Consider the following 16152-nt stretch of genomic DNA (forward strand, 5'->3'; position numbering starts at 1 on the left):
GAAGGCAAGGTGGATCCCTGCTTGTAGAAAGCAGTTGGCCAAGCCTCTGGTTGTAGGCACAGGGAGAATGTTGTGGGGGTGGAGTGAGGTTAAGCAGTGCAGTTTGAATGCACTCTGTGCAGAACCTCTGTCATCTCCAGCAAACTGATCTTCCCTTCTGGCCCTCAGCTGTGCCTTTCAGAGCATCTCTGCTCTTCAGATCCCTCTCGGCACAAACCCATCCCACCCTCCCCAGCGCTGCGCTGTGGCACCAGCGGCGTGGCCACGGGCAGGAAGGTGAAGGTGTGGGGCTGATGTCACACCACTGAGGGAGAACTGCAGGTTGCATGGCTGCTGCTCCACCCTGGCTGCAGTGGCATCCCCCTCCCTGAGCTCTGCCCTGCTGCTTGCATGGCCACCAGACAGGCTGATAGCCAAGCTGGCCCAGGAGAAAGCCGTGTGCCTGCCTTTAGTCTGGGTTTAGGGTGAAGCTCTGCCCTGGGCCATACCTCCTGGCCATGGGGAAGCTGGTCCTGATGCCAAGGAGAGGGCTGCTGCTTCTGACAAACTGTGTCTGGTATTTGGAGTGACAAAATAGCCTTGGAAAACAACTGATGTGCTTCAAGAAATGATGCCCAGAGGAGAGGAAGGCCAGGAATCATAGAGTCATAGAATCAGCCAGGTTGGAAAAGCCCTCAGAGATCATCAAGTCCAACCTATTACCGAATGCCTAACACCTCCTGACAAGTAAACCATGGCTCCAAGTGCCACATCCAAGCCTTTTTTGAACACCTCCAGGGATGGGGACTCCACCACCTCCCTGGGCAGCACATTCCAATGGCCAATCTCTCTGTGTAGAACTTCTGCCTAACCTCCAGCCTGAACCTCCCCTGGCACAGCTTGAGACTGTGTCCTCTTATTCTGGTGCTGGTTGCCTGGCAGGAGAGTCCAACCCTCAGCTGGCTACAACCTCCCTTCAGGGAGTTGTAGAGAGCAATAAGGTCTCCTCTGAGCCTCTTCTTCTCCAGGCTAAGCAACCCCAGCTCCCTCAGCCTCTCCTCACAGGGCTGTGCTCCAGACCCCTCCCCAGCTTTGTTGCCCTTCTCTGGACACCTCCCAGCATCTCAACATCTTTCCTAAACTGAGGGGCCCAGAACTGGACACAGGACTCAAGGTGTGGCCTAACCAGTGCAGAGTACAGGGCAGAATGACCTCCCTGCTCCTGCTGGCCACACTGTTCCTGATGCAGGCCAGGATGCCATTGGCCCTCCTGGCTGCCTGGGCACACCGCTGGGTCATGTTCAGCCTACTATCAGCCAGTACCCCCAGGTCCCTTTCTCCCTGGCTGCTCTCAGCCTTTCTGCCTGGCTGCTCTCAGCCACTCTGCCCCCAGCCTGTAGCTCTGCCTGGGGTTGTTGTGGCCAATGTGCAGAACCTGGCACTTGGATGTGTTCCATCTCCTCTCCTTGGCCTCTGCCCATCTGTCCACCCTGTCAATATCTCTCTGCAGAGCCTCTCTACCCTCTAACAGATCAAAATTAAGTATCTCTGGCTCAGTTGGTAGCACACAAGAGCCTTAATAGGAAGGTTGTGAGTTCAAGCCTGCAGTGGGCAGTAGTGTCCTCCCTACTCTAGTCATGAGGTCTGTGGTGACAGGTTGGACTCGATGATCTTTGAGGTCTCTTCCAAGCTTAGTGATACTGATTACTGATTACTCCTGCGCCCGAGGTGGTGGAGTCACCATCACTGGAGGTGTTCAGGAGGAGACTGGATGGGGTGCTTGGTGCCATGGGTTAGTTGTTTAGGTGGTGTTGGATGATAGGTTGGATGCAATGATCTTGAAGGTCTCTTCCAACCTGTTCTGGTCTACCCTATCCTATCCTATCCTATCCTATCCTATCCTATCCTATCCTATCCTATCCTATCCTATCCTATCCTATCCTATCCTATCCTATCCTATCCTATCCTATCCTATCCTATCCTATCCTATCCTATCCTAAATTTAATGATGATAGACTCCATCCCCTCCTCCAGATCATCAATAAAGATATTGAACAGGATGGGGCCCAGCACTGATCCCTGGGGCACACCACTGGTGCCTGGCTGCCAGCTGGCTGTGGCACCATTCACCACCGTTCTCTGGGCTCAGCCTCCAGTCAGTTCCTAACCCAGCTCAGAGTGCTGCTGTCCAAGCCAGGGGCTGACAGCTTGGCCAGGGCTGCTGAACAGTGCTCATGAGGTGCTTGAGGCTGGGCTGAACTTTCTGGTGGTTTTGAGGCAGAGCAGTGGATGTAGCTGCAGGGCTACCCCACAGCTGTCATGCAGCAGGCAATATTCACAAGGTGATGTCTTGAATCCTGTGGCCTATACTGGGGAGAAAACCTGGGTCAGCATTTGGCCTCAGCATGTCTTCAGCTGCAGGAAGGTCACAGAATCATAGAACAGCTTAGGCTGGAAGAGACCTCAGAGGTCATCTAACCCAACCCCCTGCCATGGGCAGGGACACCTCTCAACCAGCCCAGGTTACTCAAGGCCACATCCAACCTGGCTCTGAACATCTCCAGGGAGGAGGCATCCACAGCCTCTCTGGACAACCAATCCCAGACTCTTGTCACTCTTGTAGTGAATTTCTTCCTAAGACCCGACCTAAACCTATTCTCTTCCAATTTCACTCCATTTCCCTTGTCCTGTGGATGGACACTCTTGTAAAAAGTCCCTCTGCAGCCTTCCTGCAGGATCCCTTCAGGCACTGGAAGGCAGCTCTAAGGTCCCCCCAGAGCCTTCTCTTCTCCAGGCTGAACAATCCCAGCTCCCTCAGCCTGTGCTCACAGCAGAGGTGTTCCAGGCCCTGGACCATCTTTGTGTCCCTCCTCTGGACTTGTTCCAACAGATCTGTGTCCCTCTTACCGTGGGGACACCGGGGAGGATGAAGCTACATCTTTTGGTTTTAGCTCCCGCTCTCCTCCTAGTGAGGAAAGCCTGGGCAAAGCCAGGTCCCTCTCCAAGGGTGCCACATAGAGATTCCCAGGGAAAAGGCATTCTTCTGGAAAGGAATGGCAGCACCAGGCCCTTTCTCTGAGGGAGTTTGTATCCTGTTACTTTCTGAAAATCATTTCCCAGCCCGGTGGGAATTAGCCTGCCAAAGTACAAACTACCAGCAAGGAAATCACTGCCTGCAGATTAATTCCTAGCTGGTTTCTCTCTCCTGTGCCTGGCTGGTGTGTTAGTTAAATACTTGTACATCACAGAGGACTGCCTCCCTTTCTTCTCTTCCCCAAGGGTCAGAGAAACATCAGCCACTGGCACTGGTGTGTGGCTGGGCTCTGCTGCAAGGAGGCTCTGTGCCCTCTGAGGGCAGGAGCTGCAGTGCACACGAGCCCAGCAGTCCCTGCACTGGCAGTGGCAGGCTCTGGTGGCCAGCATCCTCTTCCCAGGGGAGCTGGGTTCCTGATGTTTTGTCCTGAGCTTATTCTGCTGAGCATGAAGTCCTGAGCTTGACAGTGAAAGCAAATAATCTCTGCCCTCTGCACAACAGAAAAACCTCTTGGTGTCTTCACTTCATGTGTCTCCAGCAATCAGCCAACTGCTGTTGCCCTTTAAAATTATGTTTCCTGTTTGAGAAACATAAAACCACAGAACTGTCAGGGTTGGAAGGGACCCCAAGGCTCAGCCAGTTCCAACCCCCCTGCCATGGGCAGGGACACCTCACACTACAGCAGGTTGCTCACAGCCACCTCCAGCCTGGCTGCAAACACCTCCAGGGATGAGGCTTCCACCACCTCCCTGGGCAACCTGTGCCAGGCTCTCACCACCCTCATGGGCAACAACTTCTTCCTAACATCCAGTCTGAATCTACCCACTTCTAGTTTTGCTCCACTTGGTTCCTCTGTGACTTATGCTGTCCCACTGTCCTGGGGCTCTCCTCTGAAACAAACAAACAAAGCAAACTCTCTTCTGCCACTAGTGCAGGGAGCCCTCAGAGCAGTGAGTGCTAACTTCAGTCTGTTTCAGCCCCATTGAAAGTGGGACCTTGTGTCCAGTTGCAGGACACTCACTGCTCCACTGCTCACCAGTAGTGCACTATCTTGTGTGGAGACAGGAGCTTCTCCTTTCCCATCACAGCCTCTGGAGCACAAGATGTGCTTAGCTGCTTTAGTCAGTAGATTACTCACCCAGAGTGTCTGACTGAAAGATCTTCTGCAGAAGATAAATATTGATGTTGATGTTTGTAGTTACAGGCTTAAAGCTGTAGCTTCAGATCAGAATCTGGTGGTGGGAAGATCTAACTCAGTAATTTGTGGCTGGTCAACATCTAGCAGGGCCTGAATGAAACCCACACAGCTAAGGCAATGTTCATGTCAGCAAAGCAGGACACAAACCATCTTTGTAGGGGAGGAACAGACTAAGGGCTTAGCACAGCCAGGGAGGGGAGTCTGTCAAAGGGTCATTCCTGGGGTTGGTTTGGGTTTGCCTTGGTCTCTCTATAGCCCAAAGATGTGCTGGAGCTGATAGTCATGTGGCATGTAAATGCCCCCTCCAAAGCAAACTGATGGAGCATGATCCTGCTCAAGCCACCATGAGTCTCCTGTGCTGCTGGGGTGGGTGACCAGGCTGGAGATTGGTATGATGGTTCCAAAACAGTGGAGCCTTCCCCAGCAGTGGCTTGTGCTGCCTGCTCACAGCACATCTCTGCCACTTTGGGCTTCAGGAGCAGTGCGGAGGACCCAGACTGTTGTCTCAACACTCAGAGCTGAAGCTGGTGGGATGGCTCCCTTTACTTGCCAAGGCAGCCAACTACTCTGGACCTCCTAGATGGGGCTGGAATTGATAGAGCCTGGTTCTGCTCCCTGGCACACGGATGCTGAGCTGCTCCACCTCCAGCCTGAGACAAACAAATGCTCGTGGCCCTGTTGGCGCTTGCACTCCTTACAGATAAGCTATCATGAGGTGTGGGCACTGCACTGCGCTGCTGGCAGGTTGGTTAGCTGCTGACTCAATGCCAAAATGTTTAGCAGATCTGAAAACCACACAGTGTGAGAGACTTCAGCACTGCAGGGAGGCCTGAGCTCTGCTCACCAGCACTGACTCGGTAGTGACTCTGAACTCCAGAGAGCTACAAGCTTGGGCTGCATCTCAGAATCAGAGGCGTGGGCTGGAAGGGACCCCAAGGATCAGCCAGTTCCAACCCCCCTGCCATGGCCAGGGACACCTCACACTGCAGCAGGTTGCTCACAGCCACATCCAGCCTGGCTGCAAACACCTCCAGGGATGAGGCTTCCACCACCTCCCTGGGCAACCTGTGCCAGGCTCTCACCACCCTCATGGGGAACAACTTCTTCCTAACATCCAATCTGAATCTACCAATTTCTAGTTTTGCTTCATTGCCCCCCAGTCCTATCACTCCCTGACACCCTCAAAAGTCCCTCCCCAGCTTTCTTGTAGCCCCCTTCAGATACTGGAAGGCCACAATTAGGTCTCCTTGGATTCTTCCCTTCTCCAGACTGAACAACCCCGACTCTTTCAGTCTGTCCTCATAGGAGAGGTGCTCCAGCCCTCTGCTCATCCTCATGGCCCTTCTCTGGACACCTTCCAGCACCTCCAGATCCTTCCTGTAATAGATGCTCCAGAACTGGACACAGGGCCCCAGGTGGGATCCCACCAGAGTGGAGTGGAGGGGGAGAATCCCCTCCCTGGCCCTGCTGGCCACACTTCTCTTGCTGCAGCCCAGGATAGGGTTCTTGCTGATCTTTGTGCTCATCAGCACTGACTCATTAGTGGTAAGGGCTGCAGCTCCAGAGAGCTACAAGCTTGGGCTGCATCTTGCTCCTCTTTGTCCATTCTAAGCTCAGGAGGCCAGCAGGGTTGTAGAAGGAAATCACCACTGATCCTGGATCAAGCAGCCTGGGAGGTGAGGGGGGTGTGCTTTGAATCTGGAAGCTGACTTCACTTTGTGATGCCATTGAGTGCATCAGTGCTGTGTTTAGGCATTGCAGCCAAATCCCACCAAGGGCATTCTTTGCCATCATCTCCTTCAAGAAAAAGATTGAAAGCTTTTATTGTGCAAATACGTAGCTATTCAGACTAGTCTTCTTTTGATGGTTAAACTAGTTCATGATCTGCTTATTGTCATACTTCATTTTCCTCTGGGCTTGCTTGTTCAAACCCAGTGATGTTCTTGTCCTGGTTTAACACAGCTGGCTCACAAGCCACCCTCCCCTCACACAGTTAGAAGGGAAAGTAACACAGAAAAAAGCAAACCTGGGCTGAGCTAGAGAGCTTTCCTATAAATGACACAAACACACAGCCCCCTCAGCCTGTTTGCAGAGCAGCTCAGCAAAATGCAGAAGCAGCAGCAGAATCCAGGGACAAAACCATCCCAAACAGGCAGCAACCAGCCCAGAGGAAAAGCCCAGCATCCCAAACCCAGGAAGCAGAAGCTGCAGGTGGGACAGGAAGCCTCTCATGTTTCAGTCTGAGCTTCCAGCCCCAGGATCCTTTGCCTCAGCCAGCACTTTGGTTTTGAAGCTGGCATGAGGGCAGCAGGTTGTTGAATGTGAGAGCAGACTCAGCTCAACCCGTGCCAGTTCTTTAGTGTGAGCAGTGGGATCATCTGAGGGATCCACAAAGAGCTTCCCAGTCCTGGGGTGGTTAATGGAATCTCTGGCATCTATTTTAGGGCTCTGATGAATCTTTAATGTAACAAATTAATAAGGAGGAGGGGAAAGCTTTTAAGGAAGACAAAGGCAATTTCTCTCTCTGTGTCAGTCTGTCAGCTCCAAAGTCACACAAACAGCTCCTGGTCTCTGCTGGACCATGGCACAGTGTTAGAAGTCTCCCAGCCTCGTGGAGGAGCAGTTTATGTTGGTAGCTGCTGCAGCTGGTTCTTTTAGCCTGTGCTCTGACATCTCTCTGTTTCCTTTGTGCAGGATATGAAAGCTGGAGGGAGCTGGCTAAGGCTCTGGCAGGCACCAATGACCCAGGTGGGAGCCCAAGCCTTCAGTTTTCCTATCCACAGAAACTGGAACACCAGGTGAGGAGGCTTGAGATGCTTTCTGAAGGTTTAGAAGGGCAGACCTTCCCTTCTGATGCTGGCCCCAAGAGACAGCAGGAAAGGGAGCATGCCACAGGGCAAGATCTGAGCTGAGTCACAGCAGTGAGAATGCACAAGGACTCCACTGGAGGCAGCTACCTTGCTTCAGCTGTACCAAGTTGCAGTGGTGGGCCCAGGCTGGCTGGGGGTGTGGCACAGGAAGGGAGCACTAAGCAAGGTGGAAGCAGAAGTGAAAGGTCAGGAGACAGTTTGTAGGTCTCCAGTGAAGCACATCTCAGTACTGTTGCCTGAAGGAAGTGCTGGAAGAGGATTGCTTGGAGCTGTTTGAAACATGGCTCCAAACTGGTGACACATGGGTGTGAGGGGTGACCACTGGATGGATAAGGAACTGGCTTGATGGCTGCACCCAAAGAGTGGCTGTCAAAGGCTCCATGTCCCCGTGGAGGCCAGGGACAAGTGGAGTCCCTCAGGGATCAGTCCTGGGACCAGGCTTGTTCAACATCTTTGTGGGTGCCATGGACAGTGGCATTGAGTGCACCCTCAGCAAGTTTGCTGATGACACCAAGCTGTGTGGTGCAGCAGACAGCAGGAGGGAAGGGAGGCCATCCAGAGGGACCTGGACAGGCTGGAGAGGTGGGCACAAGCCAACCTCAGGAGGTTCAACAAGACCAAGGGCAGGGTCCTACAGCTGGGTCGAGGCAACCCCAGGCACAAATCCAGGCTGGGCAGTGACTGGCTGGAAAGCAGCCCTGAGGAGAGAGACTTGGGGGTGCTGGGGGAGGAGAAGCTCACCAGGAGCTCTCAGTGTGCACTTGCAGCCCACAAAGCCAATCAGATCCTGGGCTGCATCAGGAGAAGTGTGGCCAGCAGGGCAAGGGAGGTGATTCTCCCCCTCTGCTCAGCTCTGGGGAGACCCCACCTGGAGTACTGTGTCCAGTTCTGGAGCCCCTATTACAAGAGGGATGTGGAGGTGCTGGAAGGTGTCCAGAGCAGGGCCAGGAGGATGAGCAGAGGGCTGGAGCACCTCTCCTGTGAGGACAGACTGAAGGAGTTGGGGCTGTTCAGTGTGGAGAAGAGAAGGCTCCCAGGTGACCTCATTGTGGCCTTCCAGGATCTGAAGGGGGCTCCAGGAAGGCTGGGGAGGGACTGCTCAGGATCTCAGGCAGTGATAGGACTAGGGGGAATGGAATGAAGCTGGAGGTGGGGAGATTCAGGCTGGAGGTGAGGAGGAAGTTCTTCCCCATGAGAGTGGTGAAGCCCTGGAATGGGTTGTCCAGGGAAGTGGTTGGGGCCCTGTCCCTGGAGGTGTTTAAGCCCAGGCTGGCTGAGGCTCTGGGCAGCCTGATCTAGTGTGGGGTGTCCCTGCCCATGGCAGGGGGGTTGGAACTAGATGATCCTTGTGGTCCCTTCCAACCCTGACTGATACCATGATACTATGATACTATGGCTGGGGCAAAAAGTGAGAATGGTCCAAGGTTTAACCCTGTGCTAGCAAACAGTTGCAAAGTGCTGGTGTCCTTTGCCCTCAGTAGCTCACCATGGAATGCCCCAGCCAGGGAACATTTTCACATTCCCATGGCAGCTCCTGCCCCTTGGAAAAGGAGCTTCAGAACCTGCATTTTCCTCACAGGTTGTGGGGAGCAGGTGTGAGCTCTCTCCTGGAGCTCTCAGTGCTGGGCCATTCAGGAGGCTTTTCTGACTTCCTCTACTTGTGTTTCAGAGCCAAGAGCTGCAAGGAGGTAGGAGGAATGAATCAAAAGCTGCAGCTGTGGACAGCCCTGTCCCCTGGATGCCAGAGGTGGGTGCCTTTCTCCTTTGCTTTGCCTGAGGGAGCTCTAGAGGTCTGTGCAGCAAGAATGGGAGGCAGGGACCTCTGCCTGGAAATTAATTTGCTTTGCTGGAAGTCCATTCCCTATCACACCCTCCTGCCTCAATGGCACTTACAGACCTGAGCAATCCTCTGGAAAGACAGGAGTGCCCAGATTCCTGACAATGGGTCTGCACCAGCCATCAAGGCTCCAAGCACTCCCCACAGTTCCCTGAGAGCAGCCAGCCTGCTGCCTTCATGAGAGGTAAAGTTTATTCAGGGCTGGCAGTGCACAGGGCCAAGGATCAAACAAATCAGTACAGGAGTGTGGCACACAGAAGTGCTTCTGTGCTGGCATTGCTTGCTATCCACCCCCTGTGTGCCAGGCACGGATTTCCCCACTTCAGTGGCACTTGTGGTGAGCAGTGCCACTTCTCCAGTGACCCTTGAAGACTGGGGTAATGGTTGGTTTGTTTTCCTCATGCCTCTTACTCTTTCCTCCCCTGCTCCCTTATCTTACCATTCCTCTTCAGATAAGGGACCAACGCAGCTGGCTGTTAAGGAGAGGGACAGCAGCCCAGGGGCATTTAGCTCTTGGAGTCAGCTCACTGAGTTGCTCAAGGTGATTAGAGACCTGCACAAATGAGAAGGGCCTCTGTGGCTCTCCTGGGAAGGGAATAGGCTGCTGCCCCTGCACTCAGGGCAGGAGGGCAAGTTCCTCCCTCTGGGCATAGCACTGGGCAGCTCAGGTCTGCACCATGGGCTAAAGCTTTCCTGGAAGCAGCCAGCCCCAGTCACCCTCCAGAGCCCAGAACCAGACCAGACCATTGATCTGTTCTGCTCCATTAGCTCTGAGGAGTGCCAGTCCCAGCTGAGCCTGAGGCAGTGCAGGGCTGCCTCCCCCATGAGCAGCTGCTCAAGAACCAGCAGGACGTCAGGGCCAGGACTGCTGCCAGGCACAGGGGTGGCACAGAGCACTTAGTGCTCCCTTCTCCCATGACACTGGGCACTACAGGCTTTACATGGCCTCCCCCAGTTTCTCTGAGGCTTTGCCAGTGTCTGTGATGCCCTCCCTGGTGATTTCTCATAAGCATGTTAGTCTTGAGAGCTGCCAGCTGTGGTGTGCAAGGAGCCTTTGATGGGTTAGAAATGCACCTGGTGGGGGCTGTGCTGTGGCTTGGGCAAAGGGCAGTGTTTAGCACAGGGCTGATTTGCAAAGCCCTCTGCTTTGCTGGTGGGGGTGACTTCATGCCCCTGCATGCTGTGTGGCATGGCCCCATGCCTGGAAAACGGCTGCATGCCTCCAGCCCTGTCCTGCACTGCTCCCTGTTGGGGAGGAGAGCTGTGCCAGGCAGCAGGGCTGCTGCCCCAGGCCAGCTGTGTTGAGAGCTGGTGGCTGCCCAAATTCCTGGCTGTGCCCTGTGCCAGGTGGTGTGCAGCAGGTGCACTGTCAGAAGACACTGCTTGTTAGGGCACACCGAACACAGAATCATCACAGAATCATCACATGAGCCTGCAGTGTGCCCAGGCAGCCAGGAGGGCCAATGGCATCCTGGCCTGCATCAGGAAGAGTGTGGCCAGCAGGAGCAGGGAGGTCATTCTGCCCCTGTGCTCAGCACTGGTTAGGCCACACCTCGAGTCCTGTGTCCAGTTCTGGGCCCCTCAGTTTAGGAAGGAGGTTGACTTGCTGGAACGAGTCCAGAGAAGGGCAACAAAGTTGGTGAGGGGCTTGGAACACAGCCCTGTGAGGAGAGGCTGAGGGAGCTGGGGTTGCTTAGCCTGGAGAAGAGGAGGCTCAGGGGTGACCTCATTGCTCTCTACAACTACCTGAAGGGAGATTGTAGACAGGCAGAGGTTGGTTTCTTCTCCCAGGCAGCCAGCACCAGAACAAGAGGACACAGACTCAGGCTGTGCCAGGGGAGGTTTAGGCTGGAGGTCAGGAGGAAGTTCTACACAGAGAGAGTGATTGCCCATTGGAATGGGCTGCCTGGGGAGGTGGTGGAGTCACCATCCCTGGAGGTGTTCAGGAGGAGACTTGCTGGGGTGCTTGGTGCCATGGGTTAGTTGGTTGGGTGGTGTTGGATGATAGGTTGGACACAATGGAAGGTCTCTTCCAACCTGGTCTATTCTATGTAGAGTGGTAGGGGTTGGAAGGGACCTCCAGAGATCACTGGGTCCAACCCCCCTGCTAAAGCAGGATCACCTGGGTCAGGCCACACAGGAATGCATCTGAGTTGGCTTTTAAAGGCTCCAGAGAGAGACTCCACAACCTCTCTGGCAGCCTGCTCCAGGGTTCTGTGACCTTCACTGTAAAGAAGTTTCTCCTCATGCTGAGCTGAACCTTCCTGGGTTCTAGCTTGTATCCGTTATTCCTTGTCCTATTTCTGGGTGCCACTGAAAAGAGCCTGGCTCTTTGCCCTTCCTCTTGGCACCCACCCCTCAAATATTGATAGACATTGATTAGACCCCCTTCAGAGGGGATCTCTCTGGACTAAACAGCCCCAGGGCTCTCAGTCTCTCTTCACAGGGGAGATGCTCAAGTCCCCTAAGCATCCTCCTGGCTCTCTGTTGGTCTCTCCAGCAGCTCTGTCCCTCTTGAACGGGGGAGCCCCAAACTGGACACAGTACTCCAGGTGTGGTCTCAGCAGGGCAGAGCAGAGGGGAAGAAGAACCTCCCCAGCCCTGCTGGCCACACTTTTGCTGCACCCCAGGATCCCATTGGCTCTCTTGGCCACAAGGGCACATTGCTGTCCCATGCAGAACCTGCTGTCCACCAGCACTCCAAGGTCTTTCTCCATGGAGCTGCTTTCCAGCAGGGCAGCCCATAACGTGTCCTGGTGCCTTCTGTTAATCCTCCCCAGCTGCAGGGCTCTACACTTGTGCCTGCTGAACTTCATGAGGTTCACCTTCCCCCAGCTCTCAGCCTGTCCAGACCTCACTGGATAGCAGCACAACCTCCAGGGCTGTCAGCTACCCCTCCCAGCTTTGCATCATCAGCAAACTTGCTGAGAGTCCACTCTGTCCCCTCACCTAGGTTGTTAATGAAGATCCTGAGCAGAACTGGACCCAGCACTGATCCCTGGGGTACACTGCTGGCCACAGGCCTCCAGCTTGGCTCTGTGCCACTGAGCACAACCCTCTGAGCTCTGCTGTTGAGCAGTTTGCAATCCACCTCACAGTCCAATCACCTAGCCCACACTTCTTGAGTTATGTTATGGAGACTGTCAAAAGCCTTCCTGAAGTCTGCTCCCCCTGCATCTACCCCTTTGCTCACACCTTCCCAGGATACCAGCTTAGTCAAGCAAGGGTTCCCCTCAGTAGATCATGTTGGTTTCCCCATAGTAAATCCATGTTGGCTGCTCCTGACAACCTTACCAGGGGTAGAGGTGGGGCTGGTCTTCATTCTTGCCACTTTTGAAGGCTGGAGTGACACTTGCTTTCTTCCAGTCACAGGCTCACAGGATATTAAGGGTTGGATGGGACCTCAGGAGATCTCTGAGTCCAACCTCCCTGCCAGAGCAAGACCACAGAATCCAGCACAGGTCACACAGGAACACATCCAGACAGGGATGGAAAGGCTCCAGAGAAGGAGACTCCACAACCTCTCTGGGCAGCCTGCTCCAGGGCTCTGGGACCCTCACAGTCAAGAAGTTTCAGCTCATGTTGAGGTGGAACCTCCTGGGCTGGAGTTTCCATCCAGTGCCCCTTGTCCTATCCCAGGGCACAAGTGAGCAGAGGCTGTCCCTGTCCCTTCCTTCCTGACCCCCAGCCCTCAGCTATTGATAGACATTGGTCAGATTCCCTCTCAGTCTTCTCCTCTCCAGACTAAACAGCCCCAGGGCTCTCAGCTTCTCCTCTCCAGGCAGTGCTGCAGTCCCTTCAGCATCCTTGTAGCCTCCCTTGGACTCTCTCCAGCAGATCCCTGTCCCTCTGAACTGGGGAGCCCAGAACTGGATGCAATACTCCAGGTGAGGTCTCACCAGGGCAGAGTAGAGGCAGAGGAGAACCTCCCTGGATCTGCTGGACACACTCCTCTGCATGCACCCCAGGACCCCATTGGCCTTCTTGGCCCCCAGGGCACATTGCTGTCCCCTGCAGAACTTGTTGCCCACCAGCACTCCCAGGTCCCTCTCCATAGGGCTGCTCTCCAGCAGATCCCCTCCCAAGCTGTCCTGCTGCAGTTTATTCTTCCTGCCCAGGTGCAGGACTCTGCACTTATCCTTGCTGAACCTCATTAGGTTCCTCTCTGCCCAGCTCTCAGTCTCTCCAAGTCTCTGAATGGCCACACAGCCTTCAGGTGTCTCGGCCAAGCCTCCCAGTTTGGTATCTCAGCAAACTTGCTGAGCAGACTCTGTCTGTCTGTCTGTCTCCTCATCAGTGTCATGGATGAAGTTGTTGAGCAGGACTGGACCCAGCACTGATCCCTGGGGGACTCCACTGGTCCCAGCTCTCCAGCTGGACTTGGCACCGCTGACCACCACTCTTTGGGCTCCATTTTGTAGCCCATTCCTAATCCACCTCACTGCTCTTCCTTCCCATCCTTTCTGAGCTTACTCCCAAGGATGTTATGGGAGACAGTGGCAGAAGTCCTCAGGCATCTCTCCCAGTCTCCATGATTTTTCAGAACTGATGGAGGGCAGCTCAGCAGCACCACCAGCAGCTCCCTCGGCACTTTGGGTGCACCACATCAGGGCCCATGGATCTGGGCAGTTTCCCTTTGTCCAGATGACCTCTAACCCAGTCTTCACTGACCAGTGGAACACCTCCATTCCTCCCTCCCTCCCTCAGTTTTGCTCTCTTGTTCCCAGGGGATTGCAGTGGGCTGGTCTCAGGAGTGCAGACTGAAGCACAGAAAGCACTCAGCAGTTCTGCCAGCTCTGCATCCTCTGTTAGCACAGCTCCCTCCTCCCTGAGCAGTGGGACAGCTTTCCTCTCTATGCTTCCTTTGCTCATTGATACATTTGAAGGACCTCTTCTTGTTTTCTTTCACCTCCTTGGCCAACACTAAGTTCCAAGAGAGCCTTTCTCCTTGTGTCTCCACCTATTCTGGCAGCATTTCTGTAGTTCTCCCAATTGCCCAGAGCCTTTTTCCACGTGCTGTGAATGTCCCTCTTCCATTTGAGTGTTCTTAGGCCCTCCCTGCTCATCCATGCAGGTCTCCTGTCTACTCTGCTTGATAATTTTTTTTAAAGGGAATGCCCCTGTCCTGAGCTGGGAGCTGGTTTGGGTGGCCTTGCCCTCCTCCTCCATCAGCTCTGCTCTCCAACGTTGCTTCTGTGAAGCACCCACCTCCTTCAGCAGTTTTCTCTTTGTCTGTGAGGCAAAATGTCCTGCCCCAGCTACAGGGGTCAGCAGAGCCACCCTGACTGCAAAGAGGGACAGATGGTTCACCAGCACCAGCTGCAGGCCATGCAGGGGGATGCACAGACACCTCTCTACAGAGCTGCTTGCTGTCCTCCTAGACACTGGCTGAAGTTCTGCTGCCCTGGGGATTAATTCTGTTGTAACTCTGCCTAAATGAATCCCCCTGGGCCTGTGATCCTGTGGTGCCATGTCAGGCTGGGGACACATGGTTAATTTTGTTTAATTAATCCAGAAAGGTGCTTGGCTATCACCAGGGCAGACCTGTGCTGTGGGACTGTGAGTGTCACCCTTTGGTACTGCCAGGGCTGTGGAGGGGGAGGGTTTTCAGAGATGCGCCTGGGTAGCCTGGTCATTCTCTTCTGCCTCTGCAAAAGCCTCTCTTCAGCTCTGGCAGCACAGGGAGCACTTAGAACACGTGTCCCCATTCTTGTCTGCACACCCTTGGGACCTCCTTCTCTCTAGAAGGAGGTGTGAGCAATGTCCAGGAGCACAGCTCCTTGCAGGCAGCACAGCTCCTTGCAGGCAGCACCTGTGCAGGTGCATAGATGCTGCATGAGACCAGAGCCTTGTGATCTGGCATCCTGCTACCAAACCTGCCCTGAAAGGAAGCATCCTCTCCTTAAAGGACCGAAATATGAAGTTACTGCTGCTTGTTCTGTCCCTCCCTTCCTCACCCACTTGCACCCACCAGGTGTCAGGGCTTGGTGGGACAGGGAGGGCTTTGCTGCTGGCTCGTCTTGATGGACTCCCACAAGTGCAGCAGAGCCTGCAGCTCAGCCCAACTGCTGCCTGCTGGCCGTCAGCCAGTCAGGGGAGCCGGGCCAGGCAGGAGGAGGGGCTGCAGCCGCTCCACGGACACAGAAGAGTCTTACAAAGTCAGGAGTTTCCAGCTGGCTGCACAGTGTCTCCTTTCTTCCCCGGCTCAGGCTCTCTCTGTGCCCTGTTTCTCGTCCCCGGCGATGCATGCCCTGTGCTGCACGCAGCCACGCAGCTGATTTGCCTCTGTCCTGCCCAAGCTGCCTGGGGTTTCACTGGGAAAGAGCTCTCTGCTTCGTTCTGCCCCAGTTACAGGGCAGCAGGTCGTGCCTCAGCTGCTGCACTCCTCCCAGCTTTGCTGCTTCCCCTGCCTCTGCCACTGCCTCACCTTTCTGCCCTGGGGCTCCTTGCTCACCGGCAGCTGCTGGCTGCATGGTGCCATCCTGCTGGGTGCTTTGCACACAGTAAGGCTTGGGCTAGAGGGAGGGGTCTCTGGTCTCTGCATGCCTGGTTCTCCTCGGTGGTCTCTTTTCCCTGGAGGGGCTGATACTCTAAATCCCTCTCTAGGAGGCAGCAGGAACACCAAGGGCTCTCAGCACAAAGCCAGGGTTGCAGCACGCTCAGTGGAGAGGGTCAGCACTGGGGCCTGGAGCCCAGCCATGCTCCCAAAGCCATGGCTGCTGCTGGGGGGCACCAAAGCAAGTCCCAGTTCTTGCACTAGCTCGGGTCCAGCTCTCCCTTCCTCTGGGCAGTGCTGCAGCTTTGTGCCTGTGGCACTGTGCTCAGCAGGGCAGCAGCCTGTGCAGGCCTCCCTGGGGAGAGGAGCTCTTGCAAGGCTGTTCCTGGGCATCCTCTCAGCAGTGCCCTCGGTGCACAGCCAGTGGATCTGAGCTGGGTTCTTGCAATGCTACTTTTTCAGCAGGGGGTAGATAAGCAACTGGGAGGTGGAGTTGGGATGGGGAGGAAGCCGAGGGGCTGGAGAAGCCCTCTGCATGGGGAGGCACAGAGCAGCGAGAGCCCAGGCTCTGGGCTTCTCTTCCTGGCTCTGCCCAAATCAGGCTGTTCAGAATTTTGAAAGCAGAGGGTTTTAAGGCAAGAAGGGGAAAATAGCTTCTTGCCTACTAGGTCCTAAGTTTCCAGCCCTTTGAAAACCAGGGGCAGGTAGTTCTAATCTGGGAAGTCAGAGTCAGTAGCT

General features: G+C 54.8%; 1 protein-coding gene across 1 annotated transcript in view; it reads left to right on the plus strand.

Annotated features, from left to right (window-relative positions):
• The window catches only part of B4GALNT3 (beta-1,4-N-acetyl-galactosaminyltransferase 3), a 96108-nt gene that overhangs the window by 52792 nt on the left and 27164 nt on the right, over positions 1–16152 (plus strand). Inside the window, exons 2-3 of the mRNA XM_068141784.1 lie at positions 6906–7009; positions 8751–8828. Of these exons, the coding sequence (XP_067997885.1) occupies positions 6906–7009; positions 8751–8828 (182 nt within the window). The remainder of the gene's footprint in view (positions 1–6905; positions 7010–8750; positions 8829–16152) is intronic.

The sequence above is a fragment of the Melanerpes formicivorus genome, unplaced genomic scaffold (assembly GCF_026170545.1).
Source record: "Melanerpes formicivorus ecotype bairdi unplaced genomic scaffold, bMelFor1.0.p_v2 SCAF_8, whole genome shotgun sequence".
In the NCBI taxonomy this organism is placed as follows: Eukaryota; Metazoa; Chordata; class Aves; order Piciformes; family Picidae; genus Melanerpes; species Melanerpes formicivorus.